This window comes from Protomyctophum bolini (assembly GCF_963924005.1).
Source record: "Protomyctophum bolini genome assembly, chromosome: 21".
In the NCBI taxonomy this organism is placed as follows: domain Eukaryota; kingdom Metazoa; phylum Chordata; class Actinopteri; order Myctophiformes; family Myctophidae; genus Protomyctophum; species Protomyctophum bolini.
Genome location: NC_137882.1, coordinates 9164142 through 9180470, shown reverse-complemented (window position 1 = coordinate 9180470; position 16329 = coordinate 9164142). Strand labels below are relative to the sequence as shown.

The 16329-nt window shown below is 45.0% G+C and overlaps 1 protein-coding gene across 7 annotated transcripts in view; it reads left to right on the top strand.

Moving 5' to 3' along the window:
- atp8a2 (ATPase phospholipid transporting 8A2) overlaps positions 1-16329 on the top strand; it is a 66561-nt gene that overhangs the window by 37276 nt on the left and 12956 nt on the right. For all 7 annotated transcript variants that reach the window (XM_080794131.1, XM_080794129.1, XM_080794130.1 and 4 more), the window contains 4 exons: positions 7104-7276; positions 12322-12505; positions 14609-14719; positions 16164-16238. In XM_080794131.1, the coding sequence (XP_080650257.1) occupies positions 7104-7276; positions 12322-12505; positions 14609-14719; positions 16164-16238 (543 nt within the window). The remainder of the gene's footprint in view (positions 1-7103; positions 7277-12321; positions 12506-14608; positions 14720-16163; positions 16239-16329) is intronic.

The following is a 16329-nucleotide window of genomic DNA, read 5'->3' as shown; positions in this document are numbered from 1 at the left end:
GGTTGGCAGTTTGGCAGATGCCCTCTCCCCTCCTCCTCCTCCTCCTGTTCCTCTCCCCGCCATACCTCCTTAACGCCACTACCTCCACTCCTGTCAGCACCCTCTCTGCACACAGGAAGAGACTACACAGCCTCTGTGTGTGAGAGAGAGAAAAAGTATGCGTGTATGTGTAGTGTCTGTCTTTGTGTTGGAGAGTGGCCGAGAGAGCGAATGTTTATCTTTGTGAGAGAGTGTTTGTGAATAAGGCAGGAGATGTGGTTGTTGTGTTTCATGTAGAGATAGACAATCTGGAGAGAGAGAGAGAAAGCAGATTAGACGAATAAGACAACGGGAAAGACAGAAAGACAGAAGGCAGGAAAAAGCTAGTAGTCCTTGTGATGAGTGAGCACTAATGACATGTGTCCTTTTGGTGTGTGTCCTCCTCGTCAAAACAAACCCCGCCAGCAATGCCTCCTGGGTAAACACGTAGGCTTGTGAAAGCGATTCTGCGGCTGTGACAAACTCCATCTGCCACCTTCAGATGCCACGGACACACACACACACACACACAAGCACGCACGCGCACACACACACACACACACACACACACACACGTCTCTGTCTTGCTGCTGCCTTCCCTTCATAGCTTCATGTCTATCTGTAGCACACACACACACACACACACACACACACACACACACACACACACACACACACACACAGCACACACACTATTTACAGTAGATGCAGTGGTACATGATCACACTGATCAACTTGATAGTGTGGGATATACATTTCCCACAATCCCACACTCCCCTGTCACCATGCCCGCATTACAAGTCTAACACAAACATCCTCACTCTTCTGCTCATTAATCACACACTCACACACACTCACACACACACACTTGCACGCACGGAGACCCTTAACTCGCATGCATGCACTCTCGCCGTGGCATTTAGAATTTACTGATGTTTTTTTATTGTTATGAGACTGCGAATGTCTGTTGTTGTCTGATTCTGCACTCAGCGGGACTCGGCTGTGTGTTTGTGCCTGTCTTTATGTGTGTGCGTGCGTGTGCGTGCGTATGTACGTGTGTGCGTCTGACCGGCCCAGGCAACGGAGGATGTGGGTGTTTGTTTGCACAGATGCTCGGGGTGATAATTAAACGGTGTATTAAATCTGTCTGGTGACAGAATCTGCACTTCAGATATGAGCATGTCTTTCACCACCCTTCTTTTCACTCAACAGCCCTGTTCTCTTCCCCGTCCCCCCCCGTCCCCCCCCCATCCCCCCGCACCCCCCCAGAATCTCACGTCTGCCGCCAACCAGAACCCCCCCCCCCCCCCTCCTCCAGTGTGTGTCTGTGTATTATATGTTCTGTCTGTGCACATTCTTTTCCACTTTAGCTTTTAATGTAGGGGTGAGCTGGAATAAATCACCATTTTTCTTCGGCCCCTTTCAAGTGTGTGTGCGCATGTCTGTGTGTGTGTGTGTGTATGTGTGTGTGTGTGTGTGTGTGTGTGTGTGTGTGTGTGAGAGAGTGTGTGTTTTTGTGTGTATGTTATATTATAGTGTGTGATGATGATAGAAGGTGACCTGTGATATGTCACACCAACTGCCTCAGATCCCTGCACCACCTCACCCCCGTTTTCAGATCCAAATATAAACCTGATAAAATTCCACACACAAGAGCCTGACCGCAGGGTTTATAAGGTGATGCGTGTGTGCGTGCGTCCGTGCTTGCGTGCGTGTATGTGTGTGTGCACACTCGCTCGCGCACAAACACACACACACACACACACACACACACACACACACACACACACGCATTCTGTGTGAATTAGGGCTTCAGTATTTTCCCAGCACGGATACATAATTGCATATGAAACATAACATTTAGTTTGGAACATAAAAATGCTTTGCTAATGAGGGCTGTCATATCATGACGTAGAAAAATGTTCAGTCCTTTGCTCCAATCTTCTCCAAAAATAGGGAATTTCAGTGTGAGAAAGAAGGATGTCAGAGTAATGTGTACGTTTTATGAGGTGCCAACATTGCATTCTTTTATGCATTTTGACCACAATAATGTGTAATTACGTCTGATTAGCAGTTTGCAGCATCCTAGCATTTACCACTAACTAGTGTTTGTCTTAATCTGTTCCCTTTTCTTTTTTTTAATCTCTGTTCCGACTAAGCTAGGTTATTATCCCATTAGCCTATAGCTGCCACCATAGGCTAGCTTTGACTTAACCTGCTGTGACACGTATAGCTTTGGCTTATTAGCACTTTGGTGCTAGGCTATCGTGTGTGCGTGCGTGTGTGTGTGTGTGTGTGCGTGCGTGTGCGTGCATGTGCGTATTACACAGATAATAAATCCTTTAGTGTATGTGTAGTGTTGCTGTGAACTTTGTGATACTCTGTAGGTAGTAAATCCATGACGTAGAAATTGGAAAGCATCTCTAACACCTCACTGTTATCACAGTGGCAGAGCACCTCAGTGCCAGTAGTAGTAGGAGAAGCATCCAGCACCTCCCCTCAGCCCCCCCCCTCCTCCAAATGTGTTGAGGGACAGTGTTTTTGTGCCATAATCTTTCACTCACTCACTCGCTGTTTACTCAGTACTATGCCGTTGAGAGAGAGAGAGAGAGAGAGAGAGTGTGTGTGTGTGTGTGTGTGTGTGTGTGTGTGTGTGTGTGTGTCTGTCCATGGCTCTTTGACAACAAGAGGACAGTGTAGAAAGTAGGATTTGGGGGTTGACCTATGCGTGCAAAGCCGTGCATCGTAGACTAGACTGCATACTTGAATGCAAACAGACAGACAGAACATGCACACCCACGCATGCCTTATGTACATGCATGTTTCGGACTGTTTCCTGCCTGACACCCCCCCCCCCCCCCCCCCCCCACCCACCCAACACAAAACACACACATACGCAGTTACGCACAGTGTCGCACACATACATGCATACGTATGCAGGCTTTGATTTTGCCGAACCCTGACAACCTGTAATCTCCCGTAATCCTTTCATTATGTTTTTGTTTTCCTTTCCTTCTGTTTTGGGAGAAGGTGAATGCAAACAGGAATTCCGGAATACAAAGAAAAACACACAGCTGAAGGCTGAGAAAACAAAGCACAGGGACATTTTGGACGGGGTGGGTGGTGGTGGGGGGACAGTTGTGCATGCAGGGGAGCCGGCGTGTTTGTGGGAACGTGCATGCACATGCACGTTGTATGCATGTAGCATGTCCATGGTCTCTCAGCAGAAAGGTCATCTCAGTGCGGGTCACGGGTTCCTCTAATGGCACCATACTTACTAGTGGGCTTTAGTGCCTGTGTGGGGTTTGGTTTTAACCATTTAAACCCTGTACTTCTTGGCTGACGGGATTCCCATGGGCTTTTTAGGCCCCCACCCTGTTACAGTGTTACATACAGTATGTTAGGCCCGGCTATAAGCTGACACGGCAGTGCATTGTAGATCTGCTGTGTTGTGAGCTTGTTAGATGTGCTTGAAAATCTGAGCTTGTGAGCTTGTATACACCCTCAGAATAGGGATGCTAGGGAATATATTCAGAGCACCGCAGCTGAATCTGTCGGCAACTCTTGTTGCAACGTGTAGAGTTAGAGTATAATTCTTAGTGGGCCACAGTCTTGTGGGGCCATTTTTACACAGTAGAAAAAGTTGTGTTACAAACCTACTTCAGAGGATAGGTGCGTAGGAGTACAACATATGAGAAGAGCAAAATAGGGAATCCCGTACACTCTTCACCTACAGCCAAAAACTTTAATGAAACAATATTTTGGTCGCTCTGACATTCATCAGGCATACCTTCTTTTTTTTTTGCTGTTTGTGAATACAGTGTGCGGGATTCTTTTTTGTTGCTACACTTTGAGAGTTAACACAATTTTGTTACTGTGCATGTTTATAAAAGCAAGCAGTTGAGCATACTGTAAGCTACCGATTCCTCTCTGAAAACAAATGTCTCTTCTCCAACTTTTCACAGGGTATAATTACTGGTGCCTCTTGCAGATGCTTGACGGTATTGAAGTTTACAAAATATAGTAGGACCACCTTCTGTTTATGGGGATTCACCGTCTTTATCTCCACTCTTGGCTCACTGGTCTCAATGCTAATGGCTCCCTCTCATTCATCTCATGCTCTTCACAAAATACAGGGAATTAATATGTGACATCTGTACACATAATTTATGCTGTATGATTGGTGTACCTTTTCTCAAAAGCAAGTGAAAGTAGTACTATTAAGTAGGTCTTTACAGCACTTTTTGTGTCTTTGCTATAAAGCAATATCCTATATGAATGTTATTACTATAGATTGGTTGTTTTTGGTCCTGGACGACCGTCGTAGGACAAAGTATAAATTGGGCTTAACAGATTGCAGGTGTGTTTGACAAAAGGTCAGACGTCATGTGCAGGAAACAATGCTTTCTGCATTCTTGAAGGTCCTTAAACCATGCTGAACCTCTGCAACAATTACAATTTAATTTAGGAGACTGTGTGTGTGTGTGTGTGTGTGTGTGTGTGTGTGTGTGTGTGTGTGTGTGTGTGTGTGTGTGTGTGTGTGTGTGTGTGTGTGTGTGGCGTGCCTACTCCTCCACGTGGTTCTCATTACATCTCTCTGGGATGTTTATTTTCTCTATTAGTTCCTTTTCCTCCATTATCAACATCTCCATCAAAATTGCCCCAAACGACTGCACCACCCCCACGCACAAACACACACACACACACACACACACACACACACACACACACACACACACACACACACACACACACACGTACACACACACACACACACACACACACAGTGATGTGGGAGATGATTGATACATTGTGGATGCCCTTTCACAACATTGTGATTTCTACTCCTTGGTCTGTATCCTTCATCCTCTCATTCTGTTTATGTGGCTGTCTGTCTCCGTTCGACCTTCCTGCCTCATACTGTACAATTACTGTACAAACAGTATGTGGGCGTGCGCACGCAAAACTGAATTCAGGGACAAACACATTTTACATATCAAACCAGTTAATTGGAAATCATAATAAATAAATTAGAATTTACCCTGATTTCAAGTACTCTGAGAATGAGATTATGGTCATTATGTTAGGATGAGGATATGTTTAGATATACCGTGAGAGTTAAGGTTAGGCAATGGGCATGTATTTGTTAGATTAAGGTTAGAATAAGTGATTAAGTTAGGCGTGCGCCTCTTAGGGTTGGATCAGTTAGGATTATCTAAATTTGGTTTGAATTTATTGAGAGGATAGCTCCTTGAGAGCATCTCATTTTAGACACAAATAAAACATTACATTACAGAAGTGTGTTAATAAGTTGACTTTCTTCTTACTCACTGCGTGTACACAGAAGCGAGCTCATTCCCATAGAGATGAAAGCACCACATGAAATAACCAGCAACCACCAACATATGCGTTTGATTTAACAGCAACATTTTTGACATTTCAACAAATTGTTGTGTTTGCTCGCGTGCGTGTATGTGTGTGTGTGTGTGTGTGTGTGTGTGTGTGTGTGTGTGTGTGTGTGTGTGTGCTTGTGCGAGCGTGAGATCTACCTTCTTGTTGTGTGGTTAAAATATTCCCACTATAACAGAAACGGCCAGACCTCATGTGGAAAATACTTTTTTTTTTAAAGATTAGTGTTGGGATCAGAGTATGGATAAGGTTCGAGGTTATGGCAAAGGTTTGGCGGCAATGGAAATGATACGTTATATAAAGAATCAGAATCAATCTTTATTGTCAGATCGTATTACAAGTAAGGTCGGTGACATTCTTTATTGTGCAGGCCCATCATTGCAGTTAAACGAGTCATATCATAAAATAAACAATTTACAATTTAGGCATTCGCTCTTAATCCAGAGTGACTTACATTAAGCAAGAACAAAAAGCATGGCAATACATCACATACATAAAAACAGGACTTAGCTGGGAAGAAGAGAATCTCAGTCTTGTCTAGGTTCAGCTTGAGGTGGTTGGAAGACATCCACTGTGAGATGTCAGCCAGGCATGCAGTGATGTGCTCTTCCACCTGAGTGGAAGGATAGGAACAGTTGTGTGTCATCGGCATAGCAGTGATAGGATATATTGTGAGCAGAGATGATAATGCCAAGGGATTTAGTGTACAGTGAGAAAAAGGAGGGGACCAAATACAGATCCCTGTAGGACCCCAGTATGGAGGGTTCCATGGATGTATTTCATATACATCCATGGTGTGTATAACTCATTGTGTTAAAAGGTGTTTTGTTTGTGTTTTCATCAATAGTTTCATCTATAGTTTTTCACAGTGGGGTAAATAAAGAGCCCTTGTGAACATCAGTTGGAGCGTTATCTATTCTGCATCAGATGAAGATTGTTTAGGAGCAGTTTATTTATGATTTATTTGTGGTGGTTCTTACATTTTGTAGGTCGCGTTTTCCATTTGGACACAGAGCTGCACAAGGCAATCGAGTCTAGATCGGCATAGACTCGCTCTTGAGGGCTTTATAACCCACTTCCACTCAAGGCTGCTTGGTTTGGAACGACACTTAAATTGGCGCAGCCTCGCGTGAACGCACATACCGAGGGCAAGTGTGTAGGGCGAGTGGCGAGGAGGCGGTTTCAAAAAGAGGGTAGCGTTGACTCCCATTGTAACAATGGAATGAGGAAGTTCTCATTCTATCTCAATGTCTTGTAATCCAGCTGGTTTTCTCATTGGCTGATGTATGTGCGCACTGCAAATATGTTCGGGCGGAATCGAACGACTCAGAACACAATAGTTCCGCCTTAGAGAATTTTGGTTCCTACCTAAACTACTGCGCTTAAACTGACACAGAGGCAGTTATATAGCGGACCCCAGCAGATAATAATAATGCAGCTGGTAATGAATAGATTTTTATCAATTTGGGCTAGTTTCTCCTATTAAGTACCAGGAGTTGATGGTGGATGTTGTGCTCTACCTTTACAGTACGTAAGCAGGTCATATTTCAAGTAGTATTTCCTCCTTAGTTGAAGTTGTACTGATGTAGTCTATCTACCTTACTTTGTAAATGTGTATCTAACTCCCCCTCGCTTTGTCTCTCTCTCTCTCCCTGTTTCTCTCTCTCTCTCTCCAGGCCACACGTGACTCCCTCACGGCTCACTGTGCGTCCCTGGGTGACTCTCTGAGGAAGGAGAACGAGCTGGCATTGATCATGGATGGTCAGACGCTCAAGTACGCCCTGTCCTTCGAGCTGCGCCAGGCCTTCCTAGACCTGGCCCTGTCCTGCAAAGCTGTCATCTGCTGCAGGTACAGTTGCACGCACGCACGCACACACACACACACAGTGCACACACGCACAAACACACACACACACACACACACACACACACACACACACACAGTGCACACACCTTGTACTCACACGCCAGAGCCAAGAGCAGGCAGCTATAAAAGAGGATGAGTGGGAGGAGGAGGATGTCCTTTTGTTAACAGAATTTCTGAAATGATCTGCTGTTTGATTTGCTTCCTTTTGAGTCTGAGGAAATCAAAACGCACACACTCACCCGAGTCACGCAGAAGGCTCAATGGGCTCATGAGCCACACACTTTGAACCTCACCGTGGCGTATGCAGGATTAAGTGTGTGTGTGTGTGTGTGTGTGTGTTAAGGCTGTACCCTAGCCCTATTTTTTAGGACTCGAACTTCGGCAGGAATTTTCGAGCGAAAATCCGAACCATTCGTTTGTAATTAATTTAATAAAATAACCTGGGGAGGGGGGTTGGGGGGGTCCGGTGCATACGGACGTTTCTACTCTGCCACAATGTTATGCTTCCCACACACCCGGGCAGATGCAAAAGATAAAGATCACAGACATTATATTATTATAGTATTTGTAACAGGGTAGTCGTTAAGCAGCTCAAGGAGGACGTTTGTTAGCAGCTCAACCAAACCAAAACAAACGTCCAACATAGATAAAAGTAATTACTCACCTATTGCTGTAGGTTCCATAAATAATCCCATTGTTGTTCAAGAATCAAGATACATGGTTTTCATATTGTAAATAATTATCGTCGCGTGGTTTAGACTACCACTGAGAGGACTCAGAGGAGCACGTAACTTTGGGACATAGTACTGTAGCTTGTTTACAAGCTAGTAGCTTGTTCACACGCATGCACACACACACGTGCATGCGTGTGTGGGTGTGCGTGTGCGTGTGCACGCAGGAGAGTGTGGTGTGAGTGCATGTGCTGTTGTTTGTAAAGGCTGGGCCCGGTAAATGAAGGGGGGCGATAAAAGAATGGCATGCCGCTCAGCAGGGGTAATGTAATACACCACATGCTGCGTGGAACTGGAAATGTCAAAGTCATGACTCACATAACCGTTGTTTCCCCCGGAATGGATGCACACGCACGCGCACGTGTGCACACCTGCACGCGCACATGCAGCTATAATATGCACGGTCATAGTGTTGATTTAAAACCGGGAACGCATCTGCGTGTCACCTTAGCTTTTAACCACTTTAACCATTATTTTAAACTTTTGAGAAAATGTGGGGCAAATCTTTGAATATGTGCTTTCACAGCAAATGTTTTTAACTCAAATCTTTGCTTCTGGGGGGGTCCCTGGAACCAGGGATTTTCAGATGTGGGTCGCTGGCAAATTCTTGGGGTCCTTGACATGAAATGGTTTGAGAACCACCGACATAGAAAAGAAAGAAGACTGTTGTGATTTAGAAGACATTGGTAGAATCTCGTCTCAGGTCTTAATGGATTAACAAAACAATGGACCTGACCCTAATACGGTACACCCATAAAGTAGTGGTTGTCAACCCGCGGGCCAGGACCCACTGGTGGGCTGTGAGGAAGTGGGCCTGCAAATAATAATTGGCAAAACATTAAGATTTTAATAATATAACATTAATCTTAGAAAAAAAATATATAACGCCGTAATCTTTAAAACCTTAAAATAAATGGGTTTTCATTGTGATACTGATAAATAGGAAATTATATACTATGGTCAGTACCATTGATCCATGCCGGATCACAATTGATTGATAATTAAAATGAACTTGCTCTAAATATGCATGCGGCGCTCCCACTTTGGTGTTAAGGGGTCAGATGGGTGGGCTGAGATTGAGAACTCTCAAGGTTTTAAAACGTGAAAAGCACTGCCGTGAAGGGTCCGCTGTGTTAAATGAACACTGAGGACTTTACTGTGCTCTCTGCTCATAGAATGTTTACTGTGGCTGTCCTTTTTTGGTCACGTTTTGTTCAGCACCAGCTGGGATGTTAGCATAGGAGTTTCCACTCGGCTTTGTCTGTGCGACGCGTGCGTGCACGTGTGAAAGTTCCTGTGTGTGTGTGTGTGTGTGCGTGACTGCGTGTGCGTGTGTCAGGACGACTAGGGTAATTGACGCTCCCTTGCATAAAGGCCATATCCGGACTCAGGTCTCCGAGGTCCCTTATACAAATCATGGCCTCCAGCTCACCTTCTATTCTTACCTAGATCCCTCCGTAAGTCCCCTCTTTCATTATCTCTCTTTGTCTCTCTTTCTCTTTCTAGCCCCCCCCCCCCCTCTCATCTCTCTACCTCGGCTCACCACCCCTCTCTTGCTGTGTGTGTGTGTGTGTGTGTGTGTGTGTGTGTGTGTGCGTGAGCACAGCACTGTACTGTTAACAATGTGCTTAATGGACCAAAGCTTTTAATGTGAAGAGGTGTCGCTGAGAAATGGTCTTACACTGTGTGTGTGTGGGGGGGCAACACATTGGGAAGCTTGTTGCCCAATGGCAGACAGACCAATAGCTGGTCTGTCTGTATGCATAATCCAGTAAATATAATTGTATTGGGTAGGTGTAAATTAAGCGTTTTGTGTGTGCGTGCGTGCGTGCGTGCAGGCGTGTGTGTGTGATGTGTCATTGGCTGTGGTGCCAGGCATACTTACAAGTGTTTGTTTAAAGGAGGGATTTTTAGTTAGCTTATATTCTTCCCCTTTTCACCATGAAGCGCATTAAGACTTTCATCTTTACAAACCACTTAACACACACAACCCAGACAGAGATCAGAGAGAGACGGATGTACAGACAGACAAGTACACACACACACACACACACACACACACACACACGATGGCTGATTCTTCGCTTGCGAAGATCATAGGAGGAGTTTACACACACACACACACACACACACACACACACACACACACACACACACACACACACACACACTAACAAAGAGTCACAACTCATCCCATCCTTCAGCCCTGGTTACAGAGGCTAAGTTTCTCTCTGAGGGTTTCCCCTGGAAATATCCTGTGTGTATGTATGTATGTGTGTGCATGTATGAGGAGGACAAGCGGGACCACCCAGCTCTGTGGTTTCAGCTTGACCGGGCCACGATCCTACTTATGTATTCACAGCAGAACAGACCAATCTTTATGACCCTTAGGCTTCCTGCTTGCCTCAGGTGTGTGTGTGTTGTACTGTATGTACTGTACGGTATGCAGGATGAGGATAGGACATCCAAAATGTTCAGAATTAAACACCGTGAATGCATATGCGTGCAAGACACATGCAAGACACAAAACAAGTGTCAGTTGATGCTTTTTTTTACCCTTTTAGTGGTGAAATTGAACACTACTCGATTTTACTGCATTCATTCTGCAACTGTCAGTTGGTTGCACAAGTCTTGGTGTGAAGGCAAGCCACCTCTGATTCCATTCCATTCCATTTCTCTGGGTAGGTCAACATGATCATGACATGCCATTGGTTCCAAAGTAAATGCCGAATTAACATCTAGTACCAGCCAGGGAACCTGACTGTACCTCAGTCACTGTATGTGAATTAGAGACACATGACTTCGAAGTTTAACCCATTAAAAAAAGGGAAGAATCTGTGTCATTTTAGATTCTTGCATTGGCTATTCAAAAAATAGCAGATATACAAGATCACAGTGTGTCACTTTGTGCCGTGCTGCGATCTTCCATTCATCCATCCATCCATCTTCAACCGCTTATCCGTAGTCGGGTCGCGGGGGCAACAGCTCCACCAGAGAGCTCCAGACTTCCCTCTCCTTATGGGGGATTCCGAGACGTTCCAAGGCCAGTGAGTCGATGTGTTTCCTCCAACTGTGACTTGGTCTGCCCCGCCGCGCCCCGGGGTTTCCTCCCAGTGGGACGTGCCTCGAGGACCTCCCTAGGGAGACCCCGAGAGGCATCCTAACCAGATGCCCAGAAACCTCATGCGAGCTTGTACATCTTCTATTTTACAATTCTTTTTTAAAGTCTTGGGAGAACTATTGGTCTATAAAGGAATTGTAGAATCGGCCTCAGGTCTAAATGGGTGAATGTGAATTTTGATCTCCAAAGCTCTTCTGAAGGACCCTCCTGCATTTCTCCTTTGTCTTCCTCCTCGTCCTGTTTTTCATCTTTCTCCTTTTCCTCCTCTTTCTACTTCCTCCTGACGGCATTCTCTGGTGGCAAGCTAGAAGAGGACTTATCTAGGTCCTGTTACAATTTGCGGACACTGGACAGGTGCTCTTTTAGGGTGGTTTTGAATGACGATACTAGGCAGTCGCAAAGATTGATGGCTGGTTGGTGGGGCGTTCCACATTTGGTGGCAGAATAGGGAAAGGGGCACCACCCGGATGCCCGGCGAAGTTGAACGATAAAGTATTATTTTTATGCAGTCTATGGACAGACTCTGACATAACGGGTAATCCAACACAACAGCAGGCTCCTGTCACCGAGCCCCAAGCAACGAGGTGTAACAAAAAGACACTTTCATTGTCATAAGAGAGACAGAACCGGTTCTGGAGAGAGACGATGGGTGATGCAGGTCAAGAGGGTGGAGTACCTCTGGGACCTTCATGTACACAGACAGACACACACGTATAACGACACACACATGCATTGTGTTAGAGCCTCTAACACACAAGCCTCTGTGCCTCCCTCTAACTTAGAGGGAGGCACAGACATTACAGTATACACTAGAGTACTCTGTATATTATATTAGTATATTTAGACAGACAGATAAAACACGTGTACTTGGCACACACTGATGATGACTTTTGAGCATATTCACAGTCCCACCATTGTGCCTTTGCCACACACACACACACCTACCACAAGGCTTAAGCTCTCCAGAGCCTTAGCAGTGCTGTGAATCATGGTTTCCTACCTGGTGAGAACCACTATACAAACACCACCTCTGTCTGTATGTGTGTGTGCATGCGTGCGCCTCTCTGTTGTCCATCTGTTCCCTTTACTTACGCCTTGATTTATAGTCTCTTATTCTTTCTCTCTGGTCCAGACATAAACTTTATACGGTATATCCTCCCCCTGTGTGTTCGCAGAGTGTCCCCGCTGCAGAAGTCGGAGATAGTGGACATGGTGAAGAAGCACGTGAAGGCCATCACGCTGGCCATTGGGGACGGTGCCAACGACGTGGGCATGATTCAGACGGCTCACGTGGGAGTGGGCATCAGTGGCAACGAGGGCATGCAGGCCACCAACTCCTCCGACTACTCCATAGCACAGGTGGGGCACGCAGTCTCAAGCTGTACACTTCATAATCATCATCATCATCATCATCATCACCTTTATTTATACTCGGGATACAGTTGAGGGCAAGCCCTCATTTGCAATGTAGCCGAGGTTTACAATACACAAAATACAGTCAAACAAAAACAATACATCAAACAACATTATAAATCAGGATAAATTACAAAGGAACTTTATACAGAACAACCATCAGTAAAAATAGATCAATTGAAGCAGGAGCAATCTTCTGGAGCATTCCTTTGAACTGACCGAAGGATGGCAGGGAGCTCAGTTTTAAAGAGTTTTGGAGTTTCATTCGTGCGTAATGCGTGCAGTCTAGTGTCGCTGTCGTGTGGAAACCCCATTCCGTATGTCCAAAACCATTCCTTATATATTTAAAGATAAAGAAAACTTTATGGTCCATTACATTTACATAGGAACCCCGAGTCGGTCCATTACATTTACATAGTCCATTAAATTTACACAGGAATCCCGAGTTGGTGTTGGCTAGACCTCACTCTCGCAGCAACTAAACTAAATTGACATAGAATGGAAATGTGTCAGTAGCAAAGTGGGCAGTCAGTTTACAACAATAAAACATTACATAATATGCAGATGCATTAAAATACTATATAAAATGCATTCACATAATGCATCAACAGTGATCAAGGTGGTCTTTGGCACAAACGATGAAGCTCTTGTTTGATAGTTGTGGGGTGTTAATTTATGAAGACAGTTGGAGATACAAGGTTTCTGCCCGACAGCAACGATATAGTATACTGGTATGTATGTACAGTATGTACAGTAGTCTAGTTACATGCAGACAAGTCAATTCTGACATGGTGACTCACATACAGCATTATCCACAGAGGGGTTAGTTTTGATATTACAGCAGCCTGTAGCAGAATAAAATACGTTGAATTTGAAAATGTGTTGTCTCATTACATACTGTAACTAAGGAGAGTGGTCGATACACAACAAATAATTAATTGAATAGTTTATTGGACATGAAGGTAAAAACACCAACAGAGTACAGTCAAACACTCAGTTAAAAAAAAGGTCCTTGCAGTCTTGTTTAGATGCAGAGAATATTCACACGGCTCAGAAGTGGCACAAATGTATAATGTATCATTTACAGAAGTGTTGCACATAATGCACAACATGAATGACCAATGTGAATGAAAAATGTGTATACTGTAGTTGGGTATGCAGCACAAGATGTCCACCTGTTATGAACGTACAGAATGTGCATACAGATGTGTCAAAAGAGGCGTTACATATTTATACATATGCATGACACAGGCGTGTAGAATCCCATTACTTACAGTATGTGGTTCATCTTCTTCAGAACAAACGCGTACAGTAAAATAAATTCAGTAAACGCATAACTACGTACATGTATGCATAATGCCTCAGGGATTTCATACACTTGGTTGGGATTTTGTGTATTCGGTAAGACAAATGAAGAATCTGCACACAGTCACACGCACGCACACACACACACACACACACACACACACACACACACACACACACACACACACACACACACACACACACACACACACACACACAGGGAGCTGCAATAGCATCCATTCCACAGATTATTGCTGGTAGCGCAACCAAGTTGATTATTTGCATGTGTGTCTGTGGGCAAAGGAGAGCATGGGAGCGGAGGTGAGGTATTCAGGAGTGGTTGGAATCTAACAATCTGCTTTTCTTTCACACACACACACACACACACACACACACACACACACACATACACACAGACATGCACACAGACACACACACACACACACACACACACACACGTGTGTACACACACACACACACACACACACGTCTGCTCTCGACTAATTTGAGTTTCTACATTTATCTCTTGCCCCTCGGGTATCTGCTACGACTTATCTCTCTCTATCACTGCTAGCTTTTCTTCTCACGGTACAAATGTTCTCTTTCTTTCTGTTTGCAATTTGGCTTTTATCTGAAATTATATTAAATATGATTAATATTTTCAATTTTTTTCTGTCTATCTCCCTCTCTCTCTCTCTCTCTCTCTCTCTCTCTCTCTCACTCTGCCTTCCGTGTGATTGGCAGTTCTGCTACCTAGAGAAGCTGCTATTGGTCCACGGAGCCTGGAGCTACAACCGTGTCACCAAATGCATCCTCTACTGTTTCTATAAGAATGTGGTGCTCTACATTATAGAGGTAGGATCCCCCCCCACCGTGCCCCCATCTGTCCCACACAACACACACACACACACACACACACACACACACACACGCACACACAGTTACATTAACAGAGACATTTTGCAGCTGTTTGTCGACTTGCTTGACAATGATGGATGAGGTGCCCCACCGGTGTCTGCTTTCTGTCTCTATTACACAAACGTACACTCGTGTGCACACACACACATACACAGAAAACGTGTGCACACTGCACATCAGAAGTGGCGAGACCTTGAATCCAAGGGTTGAGCACTTTGTCTTCGTCTCTTTTATGTGTGTGTGTGTGTGTGTGGGGGGGGGGTGTTAGTTGTAGCTTGCTTTTTTTGAGGGGCATTTGTCAGCTGCAGTGCCCCTCCACACTGTCTGTCGGACATTAATGATGACAGCAGGTGCAGAACTGTTTTACCATATTCACACGACGGCCATTTTACACTTTCTTCATATTCGTGGGGGGGGGGGGGAGACCCCAGTATGAAGTACTGCAAGTACAAAATGGCCACTGTGTGAATTTGCTCAATGGTACCTATAACGTACGTACGTGCGTGCGTGCGTGCGTGTTACATTTATATCATATTATCCAAGGCGCTTTACGTTCACCCATTCACACACACATTCATACACCAATGGCGGAGGAAACCAATGCAAGACACCAACCTGCACATCGGGAGCTATTTGGGGTTCAGCGTCTTGCTCAAGGACACTTTTACACTCACTCTGGGGGAGCCCGGGATCGAACTGGGAACCTCACGGGTTTTCCATCCGGCATGTTTCTACCGGCTACTCTACCCCTGAGCCACTGCTGTGTTTTGTATACATTTGTTTCCATTACCATCTCACTTTGGGGTTGTAGACGTCCACTTACCAGAGACGGTGTCGATGAGTAATGATGCGCCTGTTAGTGAGTGTTTGTGTCTCTGACCTCACCCCCCAAGGCTGTGTGCTCCCCACTGTATATCCCAGGAATGGGACACCCCCCCCCCCCCCCCCCCTCCAACTATCAGCCCACAGATCAGCCACTGTCTGCTCTAGTACTGTATATACTGTTTTATAAAGTTTTGCCTCAAGCCAGAGTCACACTTCGACATGAGCTGCATTCACGGAAATTAATAATGGGGCACTTTGCCCATTTTCAACCTTATCTTCTTGTAATTGGTCCTCATTAATGCTCATTTATAAGATGGCACCATTTCTGTCTACTCGCTCTGTGTCTCTGAGGCGGGCCGTGGACAGTCAAGAAACCTTCCTTCAATGACATAATCTTGTTTGAGATTACTACTGATGCTGTTGACACACACACACACACACACACACACACACACACACACACACACACACACACACACACACACACACACACACACATCCCTAATGTGGTCTATTGTCACACTCATCCCCTCTCATCCCTCTGTTTGTGCTATAGCTCTGGTTCGCCTTTGTGAACGGTTTCTCTGGACAGATCCTGTTTGAGCGCTGGTGTATAGGCCTCTACAATGTGGTGAGTTTATGCTCTTCTCTAACACTCCAGGACTCTCTCACTTCTATCTCCCTTTGTCTCTCCCTCTCTCTCTCTCTCTTTCTTTGACTCT